This window comes from Pseudopodoces humilis, chromosome 2 (genome assembly GCF_049639895.1).
Source record: "Pseudopodoces humilis isolate 2021_Gansu_Grassland_sample_001 chromosome 2, ASM4963989v1, whole genome shotgun sequence".
NCBI lineage: Eukaryota > Metazoa > Chordata > Aves > Passeriformes > Paridae > Pseudopodoces > Pseudopodoces humilis.
The window spans coordinates 113329073-113353597 of record NC_142201.1 but is presented as its reverse complement, the minus strand read 5'-3'; the positions used below and the strand labels follow the sequence as shown (position 1 = coordinate 113353597).

At 41.3% G+C, this 24525-nt stretch overlaps 1 protein-coding gene across 2 annotated transcripts in view; it reads left to right on the top strand.

Moving 5' to 3' along the window:
• FCHSD2 (FCH and double SH3 domains 2) overlaps positions 1 to 24525 on the top strand; it is a 121938-nt gene that overhangs the window by 14573 nt on the left and 82840 nt on the right. For both annotated transcript variants that reach the window (XM_088051948.1, XM_005524085.3), the window contains exon 3: positions 11999 to 12044. In XM_088051948.1, the coding sequence (XP_087908074.1) occupies positions 11999 to 12044 (46 nt within the window). The remainder of the gene's footprint in view (positions 1 to 11998; positions 12045 to 24525) is intronic.

Sequence of the window (24525 nt, the reverse complement as noted above, 5' to 3'; positions counted from 1 at the left end):
CCTGGGATAGTGGAAGGTGTCCCTGCCCATGGCATGGGGTGGGACTACTGATCTTTCAAGTCCCTTCCCACCCAAACCACACTGCGAGTCTGTGATTCTATAACAAACCTTTATTAACAGCCCTGTTCTGGTTTTACTGGAGCTCAGGAAAAATGGTTTTAACTGTATTATACTCCATATGTGCTTGGAGCAGGTGATGGTGCTGCAGGTAGTAAGCAAGATCAGTATTCTTGTCAGTGGCAAGAAGACAGGATGACTTGACCCCTTTCAGATACCTTTTCCATATGTTTTTTTTGGTTGGCAATAGACTGAAATGTCTCCTTTTGGGAAAAAGTTTATAAGGAATATTCGTGTTCAGGGAATGACTGGATATGGCACTTGGTGGTGCCAAGGTAGTGATCAGTCAAAACTTGGACTCGATGATCTCAGAGGTCTTCTCCAACTTAAATGATTCTGTGATTCTGACATACAACTACAGATAGATTTTAGAAATCGTGCCACATGTTTTCAGTGAGCTGTTACCTTTTACTGACTTAAAAAATAGCAGTACATCTACTGTACTCTTCTAAAACAGGGTGATTGTCCTTTGAGGAAAAAACCCATTATAGAAATTATTACAACCTGTAGAATCCATTAAAATACAGAATTTGACTTACATCAGTGTTAGTGACAATGAAACCTTGTGAAGGGCATCATTTAAAATTGAAGTGCTTGTATTAAGACTGTAGGAAAAGAAAGGAGAGAAGTCTTTGTAATAAACCTGGGTGGCACTGTCAAGATTCCTAAAATGTGACAGATGAGTAAAGTAAGAGCTCCAAGGTGGTTGTTGCCTAGTACAAAACCTTTTGCAGATCCAGGATGAAATAAGAAGCATGAATGATGAAATGTGTCTCGGCTTCTTGCTGTTAAGCAAATAGGGATCAAAGAAACTCCTCATATTCCTGTTTTCTAAAAGCTCTTGGTAGACAGTCTGATTTACAACATCCTAGGCTGCTTTTTTTTTTTTTTTTCTGAAAGGGAAATGCCTTGGATATGATGAATCAGGTTTGGGGAAGCTATCGAAATGTACCCTTGTATTTGTGTAAATTGTATCTCTCCTTAATGTTTGCTTAGTTTCCCATTTATAAACAAAAACTCATTAGTGATCATTTTAAGTACGCTTAAGCTCTGAAACCAATCCTTGTATTTGTTGTGAATGTTAATGCTATAAAGAGGGCACGCTTTTATTTTGAAAAGGGTGAATGAAATGCTCACACTCACCAGCAGCTTTCTGGCGGTTCTTTTTTGTTTTCTTTTTTTTATTCTACTGAAGGGAAAACTATTGTTTTAGCATTGTTTTGTGTCTGGGTGTCATGTTCCTCTGATCACATGCTGGACTGCTAATACTTCTCTGAGACAAATTGCTGAAAACATTGGCTACGTTTGAGGTTGCAAGAATTCTCTATATATAGTGACAGAATTGATTTTTTTTTTTGGGTCTGTTGCTAGTGGCAACTCATCCTAATCCCAAACCGTACAGTAATGTGATTTATGGGGAGTACATTGCTCGCTAGTGAATGTTGTCTGGAATTTTTTTTCTCTTAGCATTGCTACAGGGGCACTGTTCAGGCACAAGGTAAAAGATATTTCATGGTTTATCATAGGTTGTGTGGATTAAAACATTTAAAATTATTAATAAAATCATAGCCCAAAAATGCATTTGGGGAAAAACTGCTTTGTTGGTTTTGATAGATTTATAAAGGAGAATTCTCATTAGTCTCATTAATTGGGAGCTTGTGCTGATAAAAATCACAACTATCTCCTGTTTAAGGCCTAGTTTGCTTGTGGGTACTTTCACACCAAGCGTTTTGCATGTGTGTCAATATTTTTCGTTTAAATCAAATTTTAGCATGAAAAAGCTTCAGTTAGAAACATTGCCAAGATATGTTACGTATGTTCTAATATGTCCTATATGTTGTAAAGAACAATTAAAACTGGCCTGTGCCAGTTGTGATTGACCTCTAAATGTCCTGCTAAAAACTGTGCCTTTATAACACTTTGTGTGGGGAAGTTTCAGGTCTGAAGAGCATCAGTTAAACTACTGTGAGTAAGCACCACTCTCTTGGAAATCCAAATGGGTTTTTTTGGAATGGACATTTTGTAGCAGTGGGAAATAATTCGTGTTTGCTCGTGATGATCATCAAGGTCTTTTCCCACCTGAGCCATTCTGTGCGTGAGAACTTGTGAAGAAGTCAAGACGTTCAAAGTTAAGACTTTCTGGCTTTTGTTTTTCAAAGCAGGAGCTCATGTATCTGCTCTCTGTGGGCATGGAAGGCAGAGTTATTACTCCTTCGAGTTGAGTGGGGCTAGAACAGTTGCTTGAGGGGATGGCAGGAGGATGATCCAGATACTGAAAATTGTGTGTGAAAACTGGAGTAAAAACAAGTGTAGTTGGATGCTGGCAGGACAGGCAGGAGATTGCTTTTGTCACAAAGATACTATGCCCAACTTTGATTCCTTGGTTATATAGCTTGCTATATCCTGATACACTGAAATATTGGTTGAAATATTTTCATCTTTAATACCTCTGTTTACTTTCAGGAGAATTTTCTTTCCGTGTACTTCTATCTTAGTTGAGGATAAGTGAAGATTTAAAGGGTAAACATTCCAAAGGACAAATGGCAGCAAAGCTGTCGGAGGTGATTAATTTGAGGTGTGAGATGAGCAGGCTTCTAATTGCAGGGCAGAGATAGAGAATCCAGTGCAGTTGTGAGTTACTGTAAATCCTCTGTGTAGCGGAAGGAGGGAGCAGGGCTCCTCAGGGTGGTAAAATGTTCTGTAGTAGCTGAATCAACAAGGGATTACTGTGTGCTTGGCTTTTAAAGGGATGGGGCGGATATCGTAGCTCCTGTTTGCTCGGGGAAAAACTGTTAGAAAATCGTGAGATGCGTTGTAGAAGGGAATTTGTAGAAGAGAGAAGAGCTCTGCTGTGGTACAGGATGTTTGAACTGCCTGTTACTCCCTTTCTGCAGGAATTTATGAAGCTCTGTTCGGAAGAGCTATTTTAAGACTAAAGAGGAGACAGTACAGCGTATGTACATTAAAGTCAAGTTTTAAAAAAGCCACTTTTTTATTTCTTTTGTGCTTGCCAGAGAACTGGAGCAGTGCACTGAGGTAAGCAGAAAGTCAGGGCTGACTTGCCAGTGAGCTGCAGGAAGGAGAGCTCAATTCCTTGACTCAGCAAGCCAAGAGTTTCCTGATGTTACAAATATTTGTGCTTCACGAGTTGTAAAGATGCCCTTCACACGTCTGCTGAGATCAGGCAGACCTCAAGTGAATCCACACGCAGGAAATGTCACTGGTTTCTCATGCTGGGTCAGAGAACTTCTTTGTGGACAAAAATTCAGGCTGTGGGTGACCTCACCAGGGTGGTTTTGGGTTTGTTCTGCTGCCTCATATGCTTTCACAGTTGGTGGGACCTTGGCCTGCCCAGCAACGTTCTTGTTAAAAATCTTGGCCTGGAGGCCACGTTCGCACGGCGTTGGGATGTTTGTGGTGTGAGAACTGCTCATTGCCCGCACTTGCCGTGGGAGGGGAGGCTGGTGTTCGGAATCCTGTCCAGACTGGTGGTGGCTTGGGCTTCTGTGACCACAGATTGCCTTCAGGACCTGGAGATGCACCGTCATGAGAGCTCCTTCACGCAGCTGGTGGGCAGCGTCTCCTGAGAAACAGCCAGGAGTGATGGGTTCAGCTTAGTTTTCCTAAGGGAGACGTCCAGAGAGCTGAGGAGCAGCCCATCCTGTTGTGTGGGAAGATCAGGAATTTCAGCAGAAGCCCCTCATGGCAGAGCAGGGAGAGCATGTGAGGTGTGTGGGCCATGAGGGAGGAGTATGGAAGCTTTGCTTGGCTGCTCAAGGACAGCATCAGTGACACCTGCAGCTGGTCAGGGACACAAAGAGTGCAAGGAGGGATGCTCCAGGAATGGAAGCAGCAAGACATTTTCTGAGGCAGCCTAGTGATGGGCGCTAGGGAAGGGTCTGAAGTTCTCAGCAGTTTCATTTCCCCCACTCAACCTTTTCTGGGGAAATCTTTCCCTTTCCTGATGTCTAGGAAAACCTTAGCATGTAATTTGGAAAGAAGAGCCGAGGTAATGCTCTGATGCTGATGAATGTATTTCTACAAGAGCTGGGGGAAGAATTCCACATGTGTATGTGTGTCTGTGCTGAAGGGCATGGATGTGATGTAATGTGGGAGGTAGCAAGTTTAACTGGAGACCAGGCAAATAAAGCCAAAATCCAAGCAGCAAAACGGTGTTTGAACAGTGCTGTTAAACACCGTTAGGTACAGTAACTTCTTGTGGAGTTTATTTAATAGGTGGTGCAAAGTCTACTACAGGAAAGGCAATAGTGGCAGTGCTGATATTATTCAAACCTGACATGGAACTTTTGCTCCTTGATAAAAATGCTGCTGAACTGCCTATTTCTAAGCAATAACATAAACCTGGCAGGTGACAGCATGCATATAAAACAGTCATCTTTCTAGGAAGGGATCTGTTTCATTCAGATGATATAAAACCATTGAACAAAAGAGAGTTTGTTACTTTTAAAACAAAGCATAAAGGTTGTGATTTGCTGTAATTTGACCTCTGGTGATTTTTTTCTTGAAGTGGCTGAAAAGGAACCTAAAATATTCTGTGCAAGTGGAGACTCTGGTCTTAAATGAAATGCAAGCGATTTTCTCCTACCTTGCAATTTCTTAATTTCTTCAGTTGTCTTTTTGCAAGAGCAAAGGCATGAGATCAACTCTTAGAGTCAGAACTGGTTTTACTGAAATTTGGGGATGTTGAAATTCAATACAGTTAGCCAGAAAGTGATTGGAGGCATCTGGATTCCCTGGTGAGGTGTCTTTGCTGATGGTTTTGTGGTGGTCTGACAGTACGGAGAGTACTGCAATCAAGGAGTTAATTCTTTTACATGATGTAATTAAGGTGAAACTTCAGTTGCCATGCTTTGTCTGAGGTGAAATTTTTCATATATAAATTATAAATATTATTAGTGGTGTTCAGCGATCAATGTTGGAGGAGTTTTGCTGGGAAAAGGGAAAGTCAGTCTACAAAAATCTGAATTTGGAGTCTTGGGTACTTTGTGACAAGGTGGACAAGGGGAATGGATTTGGACTAAAAAGAGAGTAGGTTTAGATTACATATCAGCAGGAAGGGTATTAAGAGGAATTGTTCCCTGTGAGGGTGGGGAGGCCTTGGCACTGTTTCCCAGAGAAGCTGTGGCTGTCTCTGGATCCCTGGAAGAGTCCAGGTTGGACACTGGGGCTTGGAGCAACCTGGCATTGTGGAAGGTGTCCATGCCCGTGGCAGGGGGTGGGGAATGGGATGTTCTATAAAGTCCTCTCTGACCGTAACCACTAGGATTCTGTGAAGTGTATTCCAGTCTTTAATAACCTGGTAGTTGCACTGCCATGCTTTCTGCAGCCTGTGTACAGATAACTTCAGAAACAGTGGTGTTCTGAGAAATAATTTACCCTTCAGATGCTCAGAATTTTATGCAAATCTTCTAAAACATTTCTGTAGTGGTAATTCTGTTTAGTAAAGAGAAAAAGCACGAAGAGGAGCTTATTGCATGCAGTGTTTGAGAGTCTTGTCATGCTGAATAATTCCTGTAGATTCATTATTGCTCCAGGTATGTTGTCTTTGTCTCTGCTGGACACGGGGAGGGAATATTAATGCAGTGTGTCCCTGCATACATGGATGTTCCTGGAGTTCCTCATTAGCCATGCAGCTGCTGCTGTGTTATCTTATCTCAGCATTTATTGCTAACCCTTGCCCTGAACAGAGCCATGGAGATGATTTATGTTGGCTGGAGTATTTGGGATTCAGTTTTGCCTTTGTTTGACAGTGACACACCTGTCCTTAAATTAAAAACCAGGTAACAGCAGTTGTTTAGTTGTACTGTATTGATTCATTATAGTGCATTTTTCATGTTGCTGGGGAAAAGTGGGAGGAGGCATCCACATAAAAGTACTGAATTAAAACAAACAAGGATGCTGTCATTCCTTAAGAAAACCTGCTTTCCTTCAAGGGGGGGCAAAACATTTTGGCCCATTCCCTCCTCCCAAGTATTTCAGGACTGCTCCCCTTTGGATTCTGTAATGGAAGCTGGCATTCCAAAGGATGTTTTAATTCAGTGTTGTGGTCTGAGGAAGGGGCTGGAGCCCCAGGAGAGGCTGAGGGAGCTGGGAAAGGGGCTCAGCCTGGAGAAAAGGAGGCTCAGGGGGAATTTCTGGCTGTGCACAATTCCCTGACAGGAGGGGACAGCCAGGGGGGGTCAGGCTCTGCTCCCAGGGAACAGGGACAGGAGGAGAGGGAACAGCCTCAGGCTGGGCCAGGGGAGGTTCAGGTTAAACATCAGCAGGAATTTCCTCATGGAGATGACTGTCAAGCATTGGCAGGGGCTGCCCAGAGAGGTTTGGAGTCCCCATCCCTGGAGGTGTCCAAGGAAGGGCTGGAGGTGGCACTCAGTGCTCTGGGCTGGGGATGGGGTGAGGATTGGGCACAGCTTGGACTCGATGATCCCTTGAGGGTTTTTCCCATCATTAATGAATCTATGAGTTGGCAAGATAAATGCCATCATTTTGAACATCCCTTCTTCCTTTTTCTTTCCCCAGCTTTTATTGCTGAGCACAATGCTGTGTGGTCTGGGGTCACTTGGGGTCAGCTGTCCTGACTGGGTCCTCTCCCAGTTTCTTACACACTAATGTGAAGAGTTTGCCTGGAGCAGCTGTGGCTGCCCCTGGATCCCTGGAAGTGTCCAAGGCCAGGCTGGACAGGGCTTGGAACAACCTGGGATAGTGGAAGGTGTCTCTGCCCATGGCAGGGGCTGGAACAAGATTATTATTAAGGTCCCTCCCAGCCCAGCCCATTCAGTGGTGTGAGGAGCAGGGAAGGCTTTGAGCTGTGCAAGCAGTGCTCAGCAGTAACGGGAACATCCCTGAGTTATCTGTGCGCGGAACTTTGTGTTCTCAGCACAAATCCCAGGCACAGCCCCATCCCAGCACTGCGCAGAAAATTAACTCCATCCCTGCCAAGCCCAGCTGTGGCCTGTCCAATGGCACTGGACAGGGCAGGTGCAGCTGCAGGACTTGGAGCTTACTGGGACTCCAGAGGTGCAGTGGGACAGTTCCCTGTCACCTTGGAAAGGTCGTGGCAGTCGGGAGAGCTTCCTGGTGACTGCGGAAAGGCAGGTGCTGGAGACTTTTTCAAAGACCACAGCTGCTGGGGAACAGCAGCTGCTCATCTTTACCTTCATTCATGGGGAAATTACACCTCAAAACCTCCTGGAAACCATTTTTGAGGCTTCTTTTCCGTTCCTTGAAGGGGCACAAAGGTGATTTGGAGCAGCCAGCATGGCTCCCAAGGGCAAAAGGTGCTTGACTGCCTTTTAGGAAAGCTGGCAGTGCATGTGTTGTTCAGTGAGACCTTTGACACAGTCCTGTAGCACCTTTTCAGCCATGCTAGGAACACATGGACTGATAGCTGGGTGGAAAATTGGCTGGACTTCCCAAATCTAAGTGTTGGGGTGCAGTGCCAAGTGCAGCTGGGATCTCTCAGAGGTCAATGGATCAGTGCTGCTCCATGACTTCAGTCACAGCCTGGCTGGTGGGATGGAGCTTTTGGCAAGCTGAAGGAGCCTGTTAAAGTGGGGGAGAACATTGATAGGCTGGAGGCAGGGCTGTGTCCAGGATGACAGGAGCTGTCAGGAAGACTCTGGAAGGTCAACAAAGGCAAATGCCAAGTTTAGAGGCATTCCAGCAGGTCAGGCTGGGACTCCAGGCTGGAATTTGAATGCCATCCTGGACAGAAGCACTTCACTGCATGTCTTCACTGTTAAAGAGATTGGTAAGGAGTGGTTTGTGGACAGTAATTCCTAAGTATCATCTTTATCTTCCCAGCAGTAATGCAGTATGCTTATTTATTCTCTCTGCCTTACTAAAAATCATTCAAAATCATTTAAAGTCTGTGATGGTTTAAAAGGAGCTCAAGAAAGAATAAATACAAATAAATTCAACAATATTTGGGGTTGATTAAGGCTGATAGAGTGGTTTTTGTCACTGGGCCAAACCAGCTTCTTCTCTCTTCTCTCTTCTCTCTCTTCTCTCTCTTCTCTCTCTTCTCTCTCTTCTCTCTCTTCTCTCTCTTCTCTCTCTTCTCTCTCTTCTCTCTCTTCTCTCTCTTCTCTCTCTTCTCTCTCTTCTCTCTCTTCTCTCTCTTCTCTCTCTTCTCTCTCTTCTCTCTTTTCTCTTCTCTCTCTTCTCTCTCTTTTCTCTCCTCTCTCTTTTCTCTCTTCTCTCTTTTCTCTCTTCTCATGTTTTTAATGGAAAATTTTGGAGTGAGTGTATACTAAAAAAAAACAGGATAGTATTATTTTGGACATGATTGCACACTGAATGTGTGTGTGCTCTCACTGTACATTATAAGCACAAGTTGTAATGTCATAATTTTCCACTGACATGTGTTCTAGCTGTCAGGAATTATCCTTGATCTACTTTCTGGGAAGCTGGAGATTTTTGGGTATTTCAAAATTCACTGATTCATCTTCTCAAGTGTTGGTGGATTGAGTCAGGTTTAACCCAGCTGCAAAGTGCTCTGCAATTCTTAGGGAGATTTACTTCAGCAACTTTTGATGGGGTGAATTAATTTCAGGTCAAGGGCAGTCAAAAGGCGTGTTTCTTTAGCCTAATGTTTTTTGGATGTTTGGAGCGTGATACTAGTTTATCTGTTTTCTGAGGCTTTGTGTTAATTGTAAGGATTTTAAAATTGCATTAAATATTCCAAACAATTTGTCTGAATGTTGATAGCCAAAAAAACCCACAGACACAAACTGCTGGTGTCAGGTAAGCTGTATGAATTTTCCAGTTAATACTTTGGGTTTTTGATCATTATCATCATCTTGCATGAGAAATAGTTCCAAATGGGACTCAGGCCTTGCCTGGTTCATTGTTGAATTTCTCAGCCTTTGAATAGAAATGCATTCACTGGTGCAAATTTAGCCTCTTCTTTTATTCAAGAGCCCTGAACATGAAGTGTGTGTTTACGTTTTTGCATAGCTCTGCATGGAATTAAATTTTTATACAGTGACTAATTAATTTTCTGGTTTTCAGGGTGTCACTGGGTTTACCCTTCTTCTGTACAAGCTGTGACTTTGATCTTCAGATTTGTACAACTGCAAAATATTGGCAGATGTGACATTGTCTTATAAAACACTAATGTACATTTTAATGTTCTTATATTGATTTTTCATGAAGGTGTGAGCTTTACACATTTCCAGCCCAAGTGGACATCCATGAAATAATTAAGCCCATCTGTTTCTCCTGTTTCCCTGTAGGAAAACTTAATGAAATGTGATTCTCCACTGACCTGACTCCTTAATTCACATTGTTATGCTCTTTTACAATGGGAATATAAAAAGATACCTCTATATTCCATAGCATCTGTTACCTTTAATGGGATATGAGTGATGGGAATACATACCAGTGGTTGAAATTTGGGGGTGGGAATTTTCAGTGAGAAACACTGCACTCAACAGTAGAAAATCTCAACACTAGAAAATGTGGCATTAGCAAAGTTGGGATGACAGGAAGAGAAGTTTTCTTTCTCGTGCTCTCTTAGAATTCCGTGGTCTCACAGAGCCTGAGCAAAAATGGGGAGAAGGGAATAAATGTATTGCATTAATGTTGTCAGGATAAAGAAGATATTTAGGAATTACTGTCTGCAAACTAAGATGGCTTTCTGGGGAATGCAATTCTGGTGTTTCCTGTATTTAGTTAATGGTTACTTTGAGAAAAAGATGTAAAAGTGGATATTAATGCTCCCTAGTTTAAAAAAACAATAAATAATGTTCCTGCTTTCTTGCAGACTCATCAATTCATGTCTTAAAAAGTTACCAGTAGCTGGAGAACATGTTATTACTTCATGGAAACAAATGTTTCCTTATATGAATGGATTTAAAAGTCCATCCTGAAGGACAGTAAGGTTAAGACTGTCCCAGCTGTGCACTTAAAATCTGGATACACATATCAAAGTTTTCACACTGCCCAAGTTAAGAAACTATGATGCATTTATTAGTCAGATTTCTCTTTTCCCCTGCTCCAAATAATTTTCTCCTGGGAAATGTGCTGACTTCAACCTCCTCTTTCACCATGTTTTGTATTACATTCATAGTTGTCATAGAAGGATTGCTGTATAAACTGTCCCAAGGTTAAAAGCTGCTTTGTGTTGGACCAAGGGAGGGAAGCACAGTCCCAAAGCCGCGGGGAGCACCGGCTCCAAGGAATGCAGACGGCTGATCCCGACGGCCTTTCCGTACTTAGCCAATTTCTTCATTCACCAAAACAAATTTAAATATTGGGTACATCATCCTGCCAACTATTTCCCCATTTAAAATACAGAACAAAATCTAAAACTAAAATATTTTTCATAGGGAGGTGCTGCTGTGCAATCCATTCTCTTCCTGCCAGAGCTTGTGGTCGATACAATTCCAAGACTTCAGTTGGTTTTGGGAGTCAGTCTGATTCCCATGTTATTTTGTAATCCTACACAAGGGCTGGTTGGATGTTCTTGTTTTTCTTCTCTGGTGCAAAACTTCTAATGCAGAAAGTTTTTGGGGATGTCTCAGGCTTCCTGCTTGTCACAGTCGTCGTTGTGCAATTAATTTAAGAGGAATTTGGTTTGAATGGGGTGGTGAAAAAAAGCTCAGGTGAGAATCACAACTTCACATCCAGGTTTGGTGTAACTCAGCCCTTATTCTAGGCTTTGAAATGCAGTTAGCTGAGAACTGGAAAATAACTTTGTTTGCCTAAAATATTCCCAGATTCACGTTCCAAAGACTGCTGCTTGTTTTCTTCTACCTTTTCCTATTGATAACACATTTCAGTTATTCCTTAGAGTTTTTTGTGCAGCTCTCTATACTTCTGATAGAGTCTCTTCAGGGGAAAGTTGTGGTTCCTAGGTGTTTGCTGAACTGACTGGGATACTGGATTTTGGAACAGGAGATCTTAAATTGGGTTATAATATTATCTGGAATATTTGGATTGCTTTACAAAGGAAATCCATTCACAGGCATTTTGGCCAACTTCACCTGTTCCTATCGAGGTGTTTCATATGGGAGTCACACAGCCCTTGGAGCTCACCTGGGCTACACCAGGGAGGTTTGAGAAGTTTAACTGTTGGAGCTGGAATATGGCCAGATCTTTTGGGCTGCCATTGGTCTGGGAAGAATTTTAAGCAATCATGATGCATTTAAACTTTTGTTTTACATCCCGTTGGGGAAGCTGAGCCTGTGGCATGTGGATACTCTTCATGGATGAAATGGAGTAGACAGGAATAAAAGGAGCCTGTCCAGAGCTCCTTTTTATTGAGTTAATTTTATTAGAGGGTGTTCCTGAGGTGTGGGGTTTTTTTTATTGGGATGTCACCAGAATTACTGTGTAACTAATTTAAATATAATTTGATTTTTTTGGTGCCTCTAGTGTAGCCTTAAGCTGAGTAGTTAGTGCAATAACTTAAAGAAAATAACTGATCAAAGTAAGTCTGAAGAAAATTAATTAAGTCTGTCTAGATACATAAAGCCAAATCCTGTTGTGTGCTCCCAAATTCCTCCCTTGGCTGTACCACTGGAAAGCTGATGAGTTTTTCATGAAGAAAATGCTATTTATGCCTGGGAACCGAGTAGTCCTGGGAACTGAGTTTGCCCAATAAAACTTGGAAATTCAGCTATCACATATGTGAAGTCCACACAAGGTCGTTGCTGGGCTACTGATGTGCACTTGTCAAACCATTTCCCTTTTTTGTTGTTGTTTCACTCTGCAGACTGCCTAGCAGAAGCTACTTTTAAAGTAAATTATTGAATTTGTAGAGTTTTGCTCTCTGTGTTAATGGATTTTGACTAAATTATTGAATTTGGAGTGTTTTGCTTAATGTTCTAATAGAATTTTTTCACTCTTCTTTCAGAGCATTCAGTCAGAAAAGAGCTGCAATTGAGAAAGAATATGCACAGGTAGGTTCTGGAATAATTTTGATGGCTGTGGCATTGTTCTGTTGGGATAATTTGTTAATCGGCAAATTACCATGGTGTATGTTATTTTAATTTATCTTTTCCATAAGTTACTTACCGTGAAAATGTGTTGAAGTTCTGAATCGGTTTGGTCTATACAGGACTTAGGCCCATTCTGTATTTTCATGTATTTTGACTTGAGGAAGTTCTGGAGTACAGAAAACATTTTTAACATTTTTTTCCCAATTGTTATAAAGTCAAACTCCGTGTGGTTTTCTCAGAAGTCAGTGTGAAACTTGAGTGAAAGGTAAAATCGGGTCAATTAGAGGGAGAGGAAATGTTCTGGCTTACTTGGTCCAAAATAAATTTAAATTCACATTCTTCAATAAGAGCAGCTTCCCATTCATCTGAAATAAAAGCAGATTTGGCCTCATGCTTGTGATAGGGAGTGGAATGAATTTTGATTTGTTTTGTGAGAAAAGAGGGAGGATTGCTTTTTCTCCCCCGGTCCAAAATTAGAAAGCATCTAATAAGGGGCAGCTGCCTGTTTAATTTACAGTAAAGGCTCTTGGAGCTTAAGTACAACAGATTAAAAATACATTAATTTATTTTAAAATAGATTAAAGGTAGAATAAAATCCAAGGGAGTGAGCTGGTGGAGCTCAGTATGCCATAAATCCAAGTGGAGATGTGCCTGACGTGGAATGTGAGAACACAAGCTGTCACTAGGCTGCTTCCAAGTGCAGTTTGTAGGATGTCATGTTAAACATCCTTTCAGTCCTCAGTGCTGCCTCACCCCCAAAACACACAGAGCAAACGTGTTCTGGGGCCAGACTTCACTGTCACTTGGGAAAAGATGATTCCTGTGCCTGTGATGGATGGGTTTTTAGTGCTGGATTTTCTGCATGTCTTCTCAGCTTAAAACTCCTCTGAAAACCCTTCCTAAATCATGTGGAATTTGTTCTGAATTAAGCCCACTCACTGACAGTAGTGCCGTAAGTTTTTGGTGCTCCCATTCTTTCTCTGGATATGAATTTGCTTTGGCAAGTATCAATTCCATTGCCAGCTGAGCTAAATTTGATTAAATACCTGAATTTTTCAATGGCGGTGCCTCCCAAAGCTGTGGTTAAAAATGTGTATTCTTGAGCGATTTCTTTAAACTGATGTAGAAAATTTACCAGTTCTTAATACATTTTTCCATTAGACACTGGGAATGTCTTTTATATGCAGAGACACAACAGTCGCTGCATTTAGGGAATAGTCTTGATAAGTTGGAAAAATAATTACACTGTGCACTTCGGAAAGCTCAGACTTAACAACTGAGGCTTTCAGCTCCTTGGATTTAAACCCCCCCAGCTTTGCAGCAATGCAGCTGCAGCATTTGAGATTCACTGAATGGCTGTTGATATGAATGAAGTCTTGTGGGATCGCTTCCTTGGATTGCTGATAAGTGCACAGCTCCAAAACAACGTTGGATGCTTCTTCGAGGGCCTCTAAAAGGATTTCTGTTTTGGAGGTGGTAATAAAATTTCACATAAAGCCTTTTGGGGAGAGAAGTTGTGCTCCAAATAAATGGGAAGTCGCATTCATCAGCAGTGGGATATTCCTTTACAACTAGTTATAAAGGGAGCTGGAAATGCTCAGTAGTTTACGAAGCCAGATTTCTAAACCTTTTCACAGATTCTCTCCAAATGCTTCTTGTCACCTTAGGGAATTTGGAATATTCTGACATCTGACTTTTTTTTGGCAAGTTAGAAGCAGTGGAAGGGTGGCCAGTGAAAATAAGTTTCCCAGAACTGAACGCTTTGTTGGTTTAAAAAAAACTGTAGGTTGGTGCCCTGCACTTGGGTGCCAAGTTTCTAAACACAGAGTGCTTTTGTTGGGAGCAGGAGAACCTGTCCAAAGGCAAGTGAAACACCCCAGCCCAGTGTTTATAACTTGCCTCTAATTACATGGTAAGTGGTGCAAATGTATGTGATGAATTACAGGGCCTGGATTTAAATTTCCCTGCTCTTACTTTGTCCAGGTTTTTTTGCGTTGTGTTTTCACCCGGCTCTACCTGTTGCCTTTGAAGGTTTTTGGAGCTATTTTTTGCTTTTTGTCCCTCTCCATTGGGTTCTTTCCTGGCTTTTCTAGGCTGTGTCATGGTATAAATGAGAGAAGGATCCAGTGTATCAGCAATTCTGCAGTTTTCTAGATCAGTTGGGATTCTGCACTCAGCTCTTCCACTTGTATTTTTAGTCTTGCTTTACTTAATATGTGCTTAGAGGCTTACCTTAATATTCAGAAATGAGAGTTTAGAAAGGTTCTCATTTCCCATTAACAGTATGCCTGCTAATAGCATTTAAATTGCAATTTTATATTGTTATTATTAGCTGTTCTCCATGATTAATAAGCTGCCTGAAATCAATGGCTGAGAACACTCTTATGGTAAAAAAACAGTTTTCTGAATGTGTGCTTTTGCTGCTACCGACAAAAAATTCGTTTTACCCCGTATGTTAAATAGGTAAAATGTTGGTTTTTTGGGGTTTTTCATGAGATCATAAATGCATCTCTGCTGCAGTTACTATTATTTCACACTTTTAGCTCAAGAGACCGGCTTCTCACAGTCTGGGAACACACAGATGACCTTCCTTGTCATGTTTTGGTTTTGCTTGATGTTTCATTATCATTGTTTCAGAGTAAAACGTGACTCCAGGCAATCAGCATGGCCTGGCCCCTTGGAATTTGCAAGTAACCTCAAGGAGGTTGAGTTTCCCTGCATGCTAATAAGATTCTAATTGTAGTACCTCAGCTAAAGGCACTGATGTTATACAAAAAAGGTGGAAGAGCCCATTCCCTGAGCTACATTTTAAGTGAGACACAAGTAGAAGTATCTGCTCAGGTTGTTTTTAGAAGAGGCAGTAATTGTTAGGATATTTTTTCTCCTCTCTGTATATTTCAGAGGTCAAATTAACATTGAAGAGCTGTGGGTGCTCAGTAAAACCAGCTTATCTGTCATCAGGAGGGGACAGGGCACTCGGTGTTGATTGCTGTGTCTGTGGCACTGAGAAAACTTCATGCATTTAAAACATTTTCAAATGTGGAGAAAAGTTAATGTAGTTTATAGCCACACAGTCCCATTGGCAGCTCCTCATATCCATGGTGGTGGTCAGGAGAGGAGCCTTAAATGAGGTGGAATGGATGTGAGAGGGAAAAGCAGCTGGAGATGGAGTGAGAGGAGCAGGGGAAGTGGATGTAAGCAGACACCATGGTCACCTTTACCCATTTCCCTCACCCTCTGTCTCACCAGACCTAGAAAACACACTCATTTCAAGACATCAGAATATATGCATTAATATTTCCTAAAAAACGACAATATTCCTGTGGCAGTTTTTGTCTGTATAATGTGTGCATGTATATAAAGCAGATAATAAATAAACATAGCATGATTTATTTTATATCTTTATATATATTATATGTAACTTATTCATGTATTTACCAGAATGTAGTGGTTTTCCTTTAAAATCAAAGTAGAAGCGGACCATTTCTTTTACCTTATCCTGAAAAGGGTGCCAAGCTGCTGAGTGGCCTTTTGAACAATTTATCAGAGGATTAAAATTGTAAGGGTTAAAATCAGACATACCCACCATGTCTCAGTACCTTCTGCCATGGCTCATTTTTTTTCTTTGCTGTTCTTTATCATGTATTCCAACACTTTGTGAAAATTAACTGATTTATCTTTATCCTGTGAAGGCTGGAAAGGTGATGGTATTTCCCTCGTAAGGAATGAGAGAAATGGAGGGAATTTTAGCCAAAATAACACAAGTCTCTGATAGAATGGAAATAAACTCTTTTGAAAATACACTGATTTATTGCAGCATTTCAGTGGTGACTGTAGGAGCAGGAGGATGGCAAACATTGTGCAGGAACAGCTGGGAGATTTGGGAATGGTGCTGTAAATGGTTCTGTAAATAGAACCCTGTCGGCATGGAACACCAGTCACCTGGATTGATTCTTAAATCCCACCAGACAAAGCAGCTGCAGCATGGCAAACACAGCCTTACAACAGGCTTGGAATACAAAAAAAAAAAATTCAGTGTGAAGCAAAGTCTTTCCTCTGCCTCCGAGCTACAGAGCCCCTGAAGCGGCAGGAAAAAATAACCTGAGGTACCTGCCCTGCAAACCCAGCAAGCAGCTTTCCATTAGATCATTATTCCCTGCAGTCTGGGCAGAATGGGTTGGATTTTTTAATCCCAAAGTATACAGGAGGTTGCTGTGGGAGAGCAGGAAGAGATTGTGGATTTTAAGGGTGGGTCCCCGACTTGGGGACAAACAAGGAGCAGCCGTGGGTTGACTGCTCAGGAGCTGTTTTGTTAACAGATGAACTTAAGTTACTTGTTTCTTCCTGTGAGGATGATTTCAGAGTTACTGCAGTGCTAAACCTCCCTCTAGAGTATTTCTGTGTTAGTTAAGACATCTGTCTCGGTTTTGTTTGATGGTGACATCGATGACTTTTGTAATCATGCAGTAATTTAAGAAAAAACTGGGAAATTATTTTGTGTGTATGTATGTAAGATATATTTATAAGACCTAGGACACTTCATTTTTTAGGGAATTAGGGTCTTTGACTTCTGTATTCCAGATCCTGTGAGGAGAGTTTAGTTTGTAATTAGCCCATGTGCAGAAACTAAGTTGGTTTATCTTTTATCTCAGGCTTATCTTAGGAAAGAGTTTAGCTGTCATTCCTTGATTTCTCTGCAGAGAAACTTTCACTTGTAGCACATGAGTGCATTAGGTTGAAATTTCCATCCTGGGTACCCTGAGCTGAATGGCTGCTGTATCTGGATATATTTGATAGCAATTCATTTGAAAGACAACAAATTGCTTTGAAACCCATCCATGCATTAATCGTATTTTCAAACTTTCTGTAGGAAACATTAGGAAAAGCTCAGACTGAAATCTTTTTCCAGGAATGAACTCACTGAGTGTCTACAAGTGTCGGTTTTATCATTGTGTCTGTTTTAAAAGACAGACAAAATATTCCAAAAACAAACAAACAAACCCAGCCTGTGCGAAGTGATTCTGGAGGCTTGAGGTGCTTCACCTGTGCTACCCAAAGTTGTGGCAGAGCTTTGAGGTACCTTCTTGCTGTTTTGGTGGTAGTGTTGAAGACCATTTTAGCAGGCATTCAGTGTGCTGGTTTAATTGAATATGAAAATCCTGGTTTTGTCCACCAGCCCTGGGGAATGTTCTTCTCCCAGCCCAGAGCCTGGAGGAGACTTTGTGCTGGTCTTTATCCAAGGTCCCTTTTCTCCCAGTGGTGGCTGTGTGAATGTGCCACCTCTTTCTCTTAGCAGAGCTCATCTTACCTGTACAGAGAGAACAGCTACTGGAATCCTATGATCCAAGGTCTGCCTTGAACATTCCACCTTTCCTGTTGCAGGAATTTCTGTAGGAGAAGGCAGCAGACCCACGGAAGCTTCGTGTGTGGCTTTACTTTGGATGTTGATCCCTGAAGCTTGGTTGGCACATCTACTTGGGGGAGGGGGAAAAGCTGTATCCAAGAAACCTCTGGATCCAATAGCAAAAATGCCAGAGCCATTCAGGCCTATTCCTGCACTGAGTCATATTCCCCCATGGATCCTTAAGGGCTGTGAGGCTCCTCTTTTTCCTTCCTTCGGAATCTTGCTGTGGTTGATCCTGTCTGTCATAGATGACTGTGTCAGGCAGGTTTGCTTGTAAACAAACTGTGCTGCTTCCCATGGGCTTCCTCCTGCTCTTTCATGGACCCTGGGAACCAGGGAGGGTGTGTGGAGCCTTCAGAAGGAGCAGATACTTGCTTGGAGATGATATCTTTGGTTTATACCCATGAATTGTTCCCTGTGAGGGAGGTGAGGGCATGGAACAGGGTGCCCAGAGAAGCTGTGACTGCCCCTGGATCCCTGGCAGTGTCCAAGGACAGAGCTTGGAGCAACCTGGGATAGTGGGAGGTGTTCCCTGCCTGTGGCAGGGTGGCACTGGGTGATTTTCAAGGTCCCTTCCAGCCCAAGCCATTCTGGGAATCTGTGACTTAATTTCTTTTGGGTAATCACTAGTGTTTTCTAAACGAGCTCTGAATTCATTAGGTAAAAAAACTCAGAGTAAGACCTGTGTTTCAACCTGGGTCATGAGCAAACACTTTCAGTCTTTGTTCCTTGCCATATTCCTGAAAAATCTCATGTTTAGTGTGGAATGCATGTGATTTCAGATATACCTGAAACAGTTTGGTTCATTTGTTTCAAATCTCAGCATGACTAACTTTCCATTTTTTGGGAGAGGATCTGTAGCACTTTGCAGTCACTGCCTGGCGTGGAGATCATACATATTGATGTCCTGGTTCGGTCCTTTCAGCCATGGTGGCGCACAATAAATCAGCAGAACTTGCTGCTTCCAGAAAGAAAACACCTGCCTGGTGCTACCTTTGGATTATGTTCTCCATTCACAGCACCGGGATATCCATAAGCGGGGCAGGAAAATGAAGTGTAGGACTCCGTGGCTATTCAGGCCATTCTTCCTGACAAAGCATGGAGAATCAGTGGCCGTGAAGGCCACAAAGACTGATCTGCTCCATTTCATAAATGGTTAGGAGCACTATTGTGAATTTTAGAATAACTTGTAGAGACAAGTTTGACAAATCAGGTGTTATAATGGGATTATTGATACTATTCTGCACTTGTCACAGTTCAACCTCTTAGTGCACGTTTCTCTTTTCTCCCCCAAACAAGAAGCTCTTTAGAATTCTCTATATTAAATGTCCGTTTAACATTTAATATAATATACTTTGCCTGGAACAAAGACTGTGGGTCTATGAGTGACATTCCAAACAATATTATCGTTGACCTTCTCTTTTTATGTAGATTTTGCATTCAGTTGTTCGTGTACTTTTCCGTCTCCAAGAAACACACATGTCAGAACTTAAAGTGGGATATCTGATTTTGGTCTTGTCTCACTGGTTGTTCTGTTAGAAGAAAAATGAAAATGCCCAACACTGTAGTATTAGTCCATTTAAAAAGAATTTTAAAAGGCAGCCTTTTAAAAATGCTTAGCTATCTGCTACAGTTTTTATGGAATTCTTTAGGTTAAAATAATATTTCTCTAAGAACAGAGGAGGACTGTCAGCTTCTATTTTCAGTGAAAACATCTAGTTCCTTATAAAGGGGCTGCTAAGCTTAGAATTACTCTATTCCTACAAAGAAAGCCCTTCATAAAGAAACCCCATTTTTTGCTGAACTGATGCAAGCAAGTTTCTCTGAGCCTGCTTTTAGCTGTTATTTTTCTTTCCGATTACTGTGCTCAGAAGCATCCAGGGCCTGGAATTCGGATCCTTGTAAGTGGTTCTGCTTGCAGATGAAAAACTTTATTCTTCAGAGCTGCTCTTTGCTTGGCCACTCAGCTTCACCAGTGAGCCAGGCAGTGGATCCTGCAGCCTGTGGAGTTATCCATGAGCTGCTTCTGTGGGCATCGTTTTCTCTCTGCTGCCTCAGCGTCTCGGCTCTTTCCTAACGCATTCAACCCAGTCATCCTTCCCAGCGGCTGCTTTTCTTTTTTTCCTGGGATTTAAGAGGGCAGGAGAGTCACAAGACTTTAAAAATATGCACAGTGGAAACTTCAGGCCTCCAAAGTAGCAGTGATACCAGCTCTGAGTCACGAGTCCGTGCCAGCCGTACCCTGCCAAGGCTGCTCCACCTCTCTTTGGGTTCCTTTTCCATGTATTTCCTTCTATCTTGTCCTGGGAGTACAATACTCTTTCATTTCATGCCTTTCCACACCTCATACACGTTCAGCTCAGAGTTCTTTGGGTGGAGGAGATTCCTGGAGGTTGCCTGTTCCAGTCTCCTTAACCAAACTGTAGTTTGGTGATGCCCTTATCCCTTTTATCCCTTGGAAAATCTTTAAGCATCTTGGTTCCCAAACTGCATCCCTCAGGAAAAATGTCTTTGTTCTCAGGGCTGTTTGAGAGCCCAGGCCCTGCCTGAATCACTCCTTGGCTGTTTTCCCTGCTCCATTTTCCCAGCCCCCTGATAAAGGTGTTGCCATGTTCTTCTCCCAGCTTTGGGGTTGGTATCAGTTCCTCAGGAAATGCATCCTGGTTTGCAGACCAGTGCTGGACATGGCTGTGCAGGGACCTACGAGCAGTCAGTACACCCAGGAATTCTCTGGATGTGGGTTTGGGGGTGGTTGGTTGGGGATTTTTAAATCCCTAAAGCTTCTGGGTAAGAAGGCAAATATTTGGTGCATGAACATCACCCATCATCCCTTCCTTGCATTTTCTTCCTTGTATATTCTTCCTTGTATTTTTCCTTCTCTGTTAGCCCTCCATTTGTTCTGGAGCCATCAATTGGAAAAAAACAAATCCTTTGTATCCAACATAACTCTGCCTCTTTACCTAATAATAAGCACCTTCTCTATTACAATCAAAAGAACCAAAAAGAATCAAAAGTTAGGGAAAACAGCAATTACCAGTTTGCCTGAAAATGGTACTCAGGAGAGTTTAATTAAAAAGAAAAAATAACCCACATAAGAAATAAAAATATGGAGAGTGTCATTCTTTGTATAGTTCAGTTGGTTGATTCAGCTGATTAAATCTTCTCCAATTCAGCTGGTTCAGCTGGTTGTTAAATGTTGGGCACAGAGAGGTGGTTCATAAGAGATGGTGTTCCTTTTTTCTCTGGGACTTTGAAAATTGATTGCACCTCATGCACAGTAACCAAAATGGTTTTGGGCTATGTGTAATTTATGTATTTCAGGTAGTGATATTTCTGAAAAGTTATTCTTCCTTTTCATGTGTCTCAGATCATGTTACCTTAATTTTACTGCTCTCCACTGGTTAAATTAAGAAGAATAAATAAATAATTGAAAAAACCCTAAAAAACAAAAACCAACTCATTTTATTTACTGTTCAATAATTAAACACATAAACTTGTGTTCACGCTGTAAAAAGGCCTGAATACGGGTTTGCAGGGACAGCCTGTCATCCTTTCCATTCTAGAGCAAAAATCCCTGACCCCAGGGATCCAGATTTCATGTTGGACCCTCAGGAGTTCATTAGATGGATGTAAGGAAAACTGGGAAGAGCTTCTTGGCTACTGTAGCTGTTTGTCTTAGATTACTTAAAGGGTAAAAGTAGATGTGTTCTTTTTAAACAATTACACTCTCTTCTTCCTCTTTCCAGCCTTGGAAGTTTGCTTTCAGACCTGGATAAACCAGGATGTGTTGACAGCTCCAAAAAAAAAAAAAAAAAAGCCAAAAACCAAACCCAGCAGAGAATTTTTAAGTCAGATCTCTCTTAAATGATTATTCAGTGTCAGACCCTGCATCCACAGTAGGAGACTTGTTCAGTTTTATACAGATAAAGGCCTTGCACCAGCTTATGCTCCCAAAAAATGAAGAGGGAGAAAGGGAAGCCATCAACTTTTAGATCCTAGGGATTATTTCTGAGAGCTCTCCAAACAGTTGCTTCAAACATTTATTGTTCTGTTTCATGGTGTGTGCGGCCAGCAGTGAAGCTCAGCTGGGGCATTCCCTTCCATATCATTTTAAAAGGAATAAGTAACAATATTTGAACATCTTGGTGCTTTAGATAAGGAGAAATGCTTGTCCAGCTGGATTCTGGAAAACTGTAAGTGGCTGGCATCCCATTCCGATGATAGGCTCCACTTTATTACTGGATTGGTGCTATTTTATTTTAGTAGTGTTTGGTTGTTATTCATGGAGTTATTATTAATCAGTTTTCTGGGTTTTCCACAGAAAATAAAATAAGCCAGTGCAACAAGTTTTATATTGGGAGATTTCCATATATTTAAAAATAAATTAACTTCTGTTTTATTGAGAAAACATTTTAAAATTGGGTTTGATGGGTAAGTTGTATGTACATCAACATCACTAAACACTGAGGCAGGGCAAATCCAGTGTAGGTATAGTACAGGAACCGAACCTTAACATAGATTTATATTTTACTTTATAGATGTAAAACATTTTTTTCAGTCACCAGAATTGTATTGATGATGGTATAGAGTATTCCTGCTATCCCTTTTTAAATTTTTGATATTACTCTGTGTTTTCTGTTAGGCAGATATCCTGCCTGCTGCTCATTTCTCTAGCAATATACTCTTCACTGCCTTTTGCAGTTTAAAGGGTAGTTTGTCATATTTTCAACAAAAATAAAATCATATTTCATACTGGTTGCAAACAGAAACTAATTGAGTAGGAGGAAGCCTACAGATTTATGAAAAAACATCTCAGCACTGGTTTTCTTAGCTCTGCTTGTGTCCAGATATAGCTCAGAGCTTTTTTTTACCTTCAGAAGCCATAAAGAGGTAATTTAAAAAAAAAAAATAAAAGTACCAAGGGCTGGTTACATTTTTTGAGACGTGAAATTTGTGAGCTCCTGGGTTTTCTGGATTTATTTCTCTTCAGGATGCCAGGTACTTCTGTGTTTGCTTTTTGATTGTCTAGCCAAATAGGCTGGCCAAAAATTTGCATTTTTCCTATCTCATGGGGTTTTCTTGTATTTATAGCAGCATCTTGAAAGGTATTTTCTGTCTTGTGTTGGCTTTCTGGTTTTGTTTTGCCTGATAATTTATGTTCACTTAAGGTAGAGCAAAGCATCTCTATGAATGCCCTCCAGTAAATGTGCTTGGGAGTGGAATTTGTAAGCAGGATTACTTTTTCTGTGTTCATAAAAGTGAATAATGTAGATAATACACTACTTACCTTTTTAAAGAGTTTTCAATTATACAGCTATTACCAGGTGATGCTAAAATTGTTTACTTTATATAAGAAGAATCATATAACCTCTTTTATATATATATATATATAAATACTCAAATAAGGATGTTAAGTGAAAATTGAGGGGGGAAAGGAAATTTTTGGGTCTATGCACCCATTTTTAGTGCTTGAGTTCTGAAAAGATGCTGGAAATATGCACCTGCTGCTGGGAGGGGATAGAAAATCCTGCAAGGCCATAACTCTCCTCTGCTCTGACACCCCACAGCCAAGGATCAAGTTTATCAATTATTCCTCAGAGTTGGGAGCAAGAGGTTTTCTCCCAAATGGTGGCCAAGGGAGGCTTCTCAGAAGATTCCAAAGTTCCTTTAAACACAGTTTCCCTTTTATTCCTTCACGGTGTTTCCCTTCAAATGAAAAGTCTGGAGGTCTCTGTTCAGCTGCTGCTGTCACCTAAAAGGGGTCATGGAGAGTCAGAAACAGCTGGAATACATCAAAATGTTTATTTTTGATTATTCCTGTAGCCTGCAGGTTGTATGTTAGACCTTTAGGAAGCACAATCCCCCTCACATAACAATCTGGAAATGTGACCCAAGGTGCAGGGAAGTCTTCTGCAAAAGGGTTTTGGTTGGGGGTTCCACCAAGAATTCTTAGCAGTATCTTGAGGAAATACTGAGATGTTGCTAAAACTACATCCTATCACTTTTTTTTTTTTGCCTGCAAAGAGCTCTGTACTTGTTCCATAGAAAAAGGACAAAAACCATACGGAATATTGAATATATGTGGTAGAAATATTATATAAAAAGAATATCTTCTTTTCCTCCAAATAACGAAGAAATTGGTTATCCTTATGACTCCAAACACCCAATATTCAATGATTCAAGATGAAGAAATTATAATTTTTGACTTCAAAGCTGATTTCCTCTGTAGCAATAATTACACACCAATAAATGCTAAAAGTTGTGTGGTTGGTGTAGGTGGGTGGTGTTTATTTTTTTAGCAGTGTGTCTTGTCTTGCCGGCTTTATGGTGACCTTCACGCTTGTGCCATGACTCCTTAGTTTCTTAAAACTTCTTTCTGGGGAAAAATCCATGAGAAAAAGGAGTTTTGCTGTGGGTTAGTAAGTTGAGCTCTTGAATCTTAAAAAAAAACCAACACCTCACACTACATGTTTTGCAAGTTCATATGGCTTATCTACTGGTTTTGTTTGGGTTTTTCCCCTATGTGTGTCAGGCATAAAGAAATGAGGCAAAGAACTTGTAAAGGAGGAATGCTGCAAACAACCTCCTGGGAAATAATTCCAGTTCCTAAAATGTTCTTGGGAAGCCACAGAGCTGAAGTGAGGCTCAGCTTCCAAATGCAGATATTGAATGTAGCTAAATTTGAGTCATATCGTTACAAATAATAAAAAAATTCTCTTCACTGAGCAGTGATATTTTCATCTCTAAGCCACTTGTAAAATTCCACCAACTCCAGTCCTCCCAGCGTTGTATATAACGGGAATAAACAGATTTACTCTTTCTGGTGCCGTGTTTGACAGAGCCTCTTCCTGATGATTCTTGCAGTTTTTCCAGGTTCAGGAGCGTGAAATGTTTGCTGATTCATGGCAGGATTAGGACGTGCTGAGGAAGTACTGCTGGAATTTAGCCTTGGTGGGAGCAGGGATGTGGCCTGGCTGGCTGATGGAATCAGCCTGTGTGTTCAGGAGGGATACAGCCCGTGAGAATTCCACTGTTCAG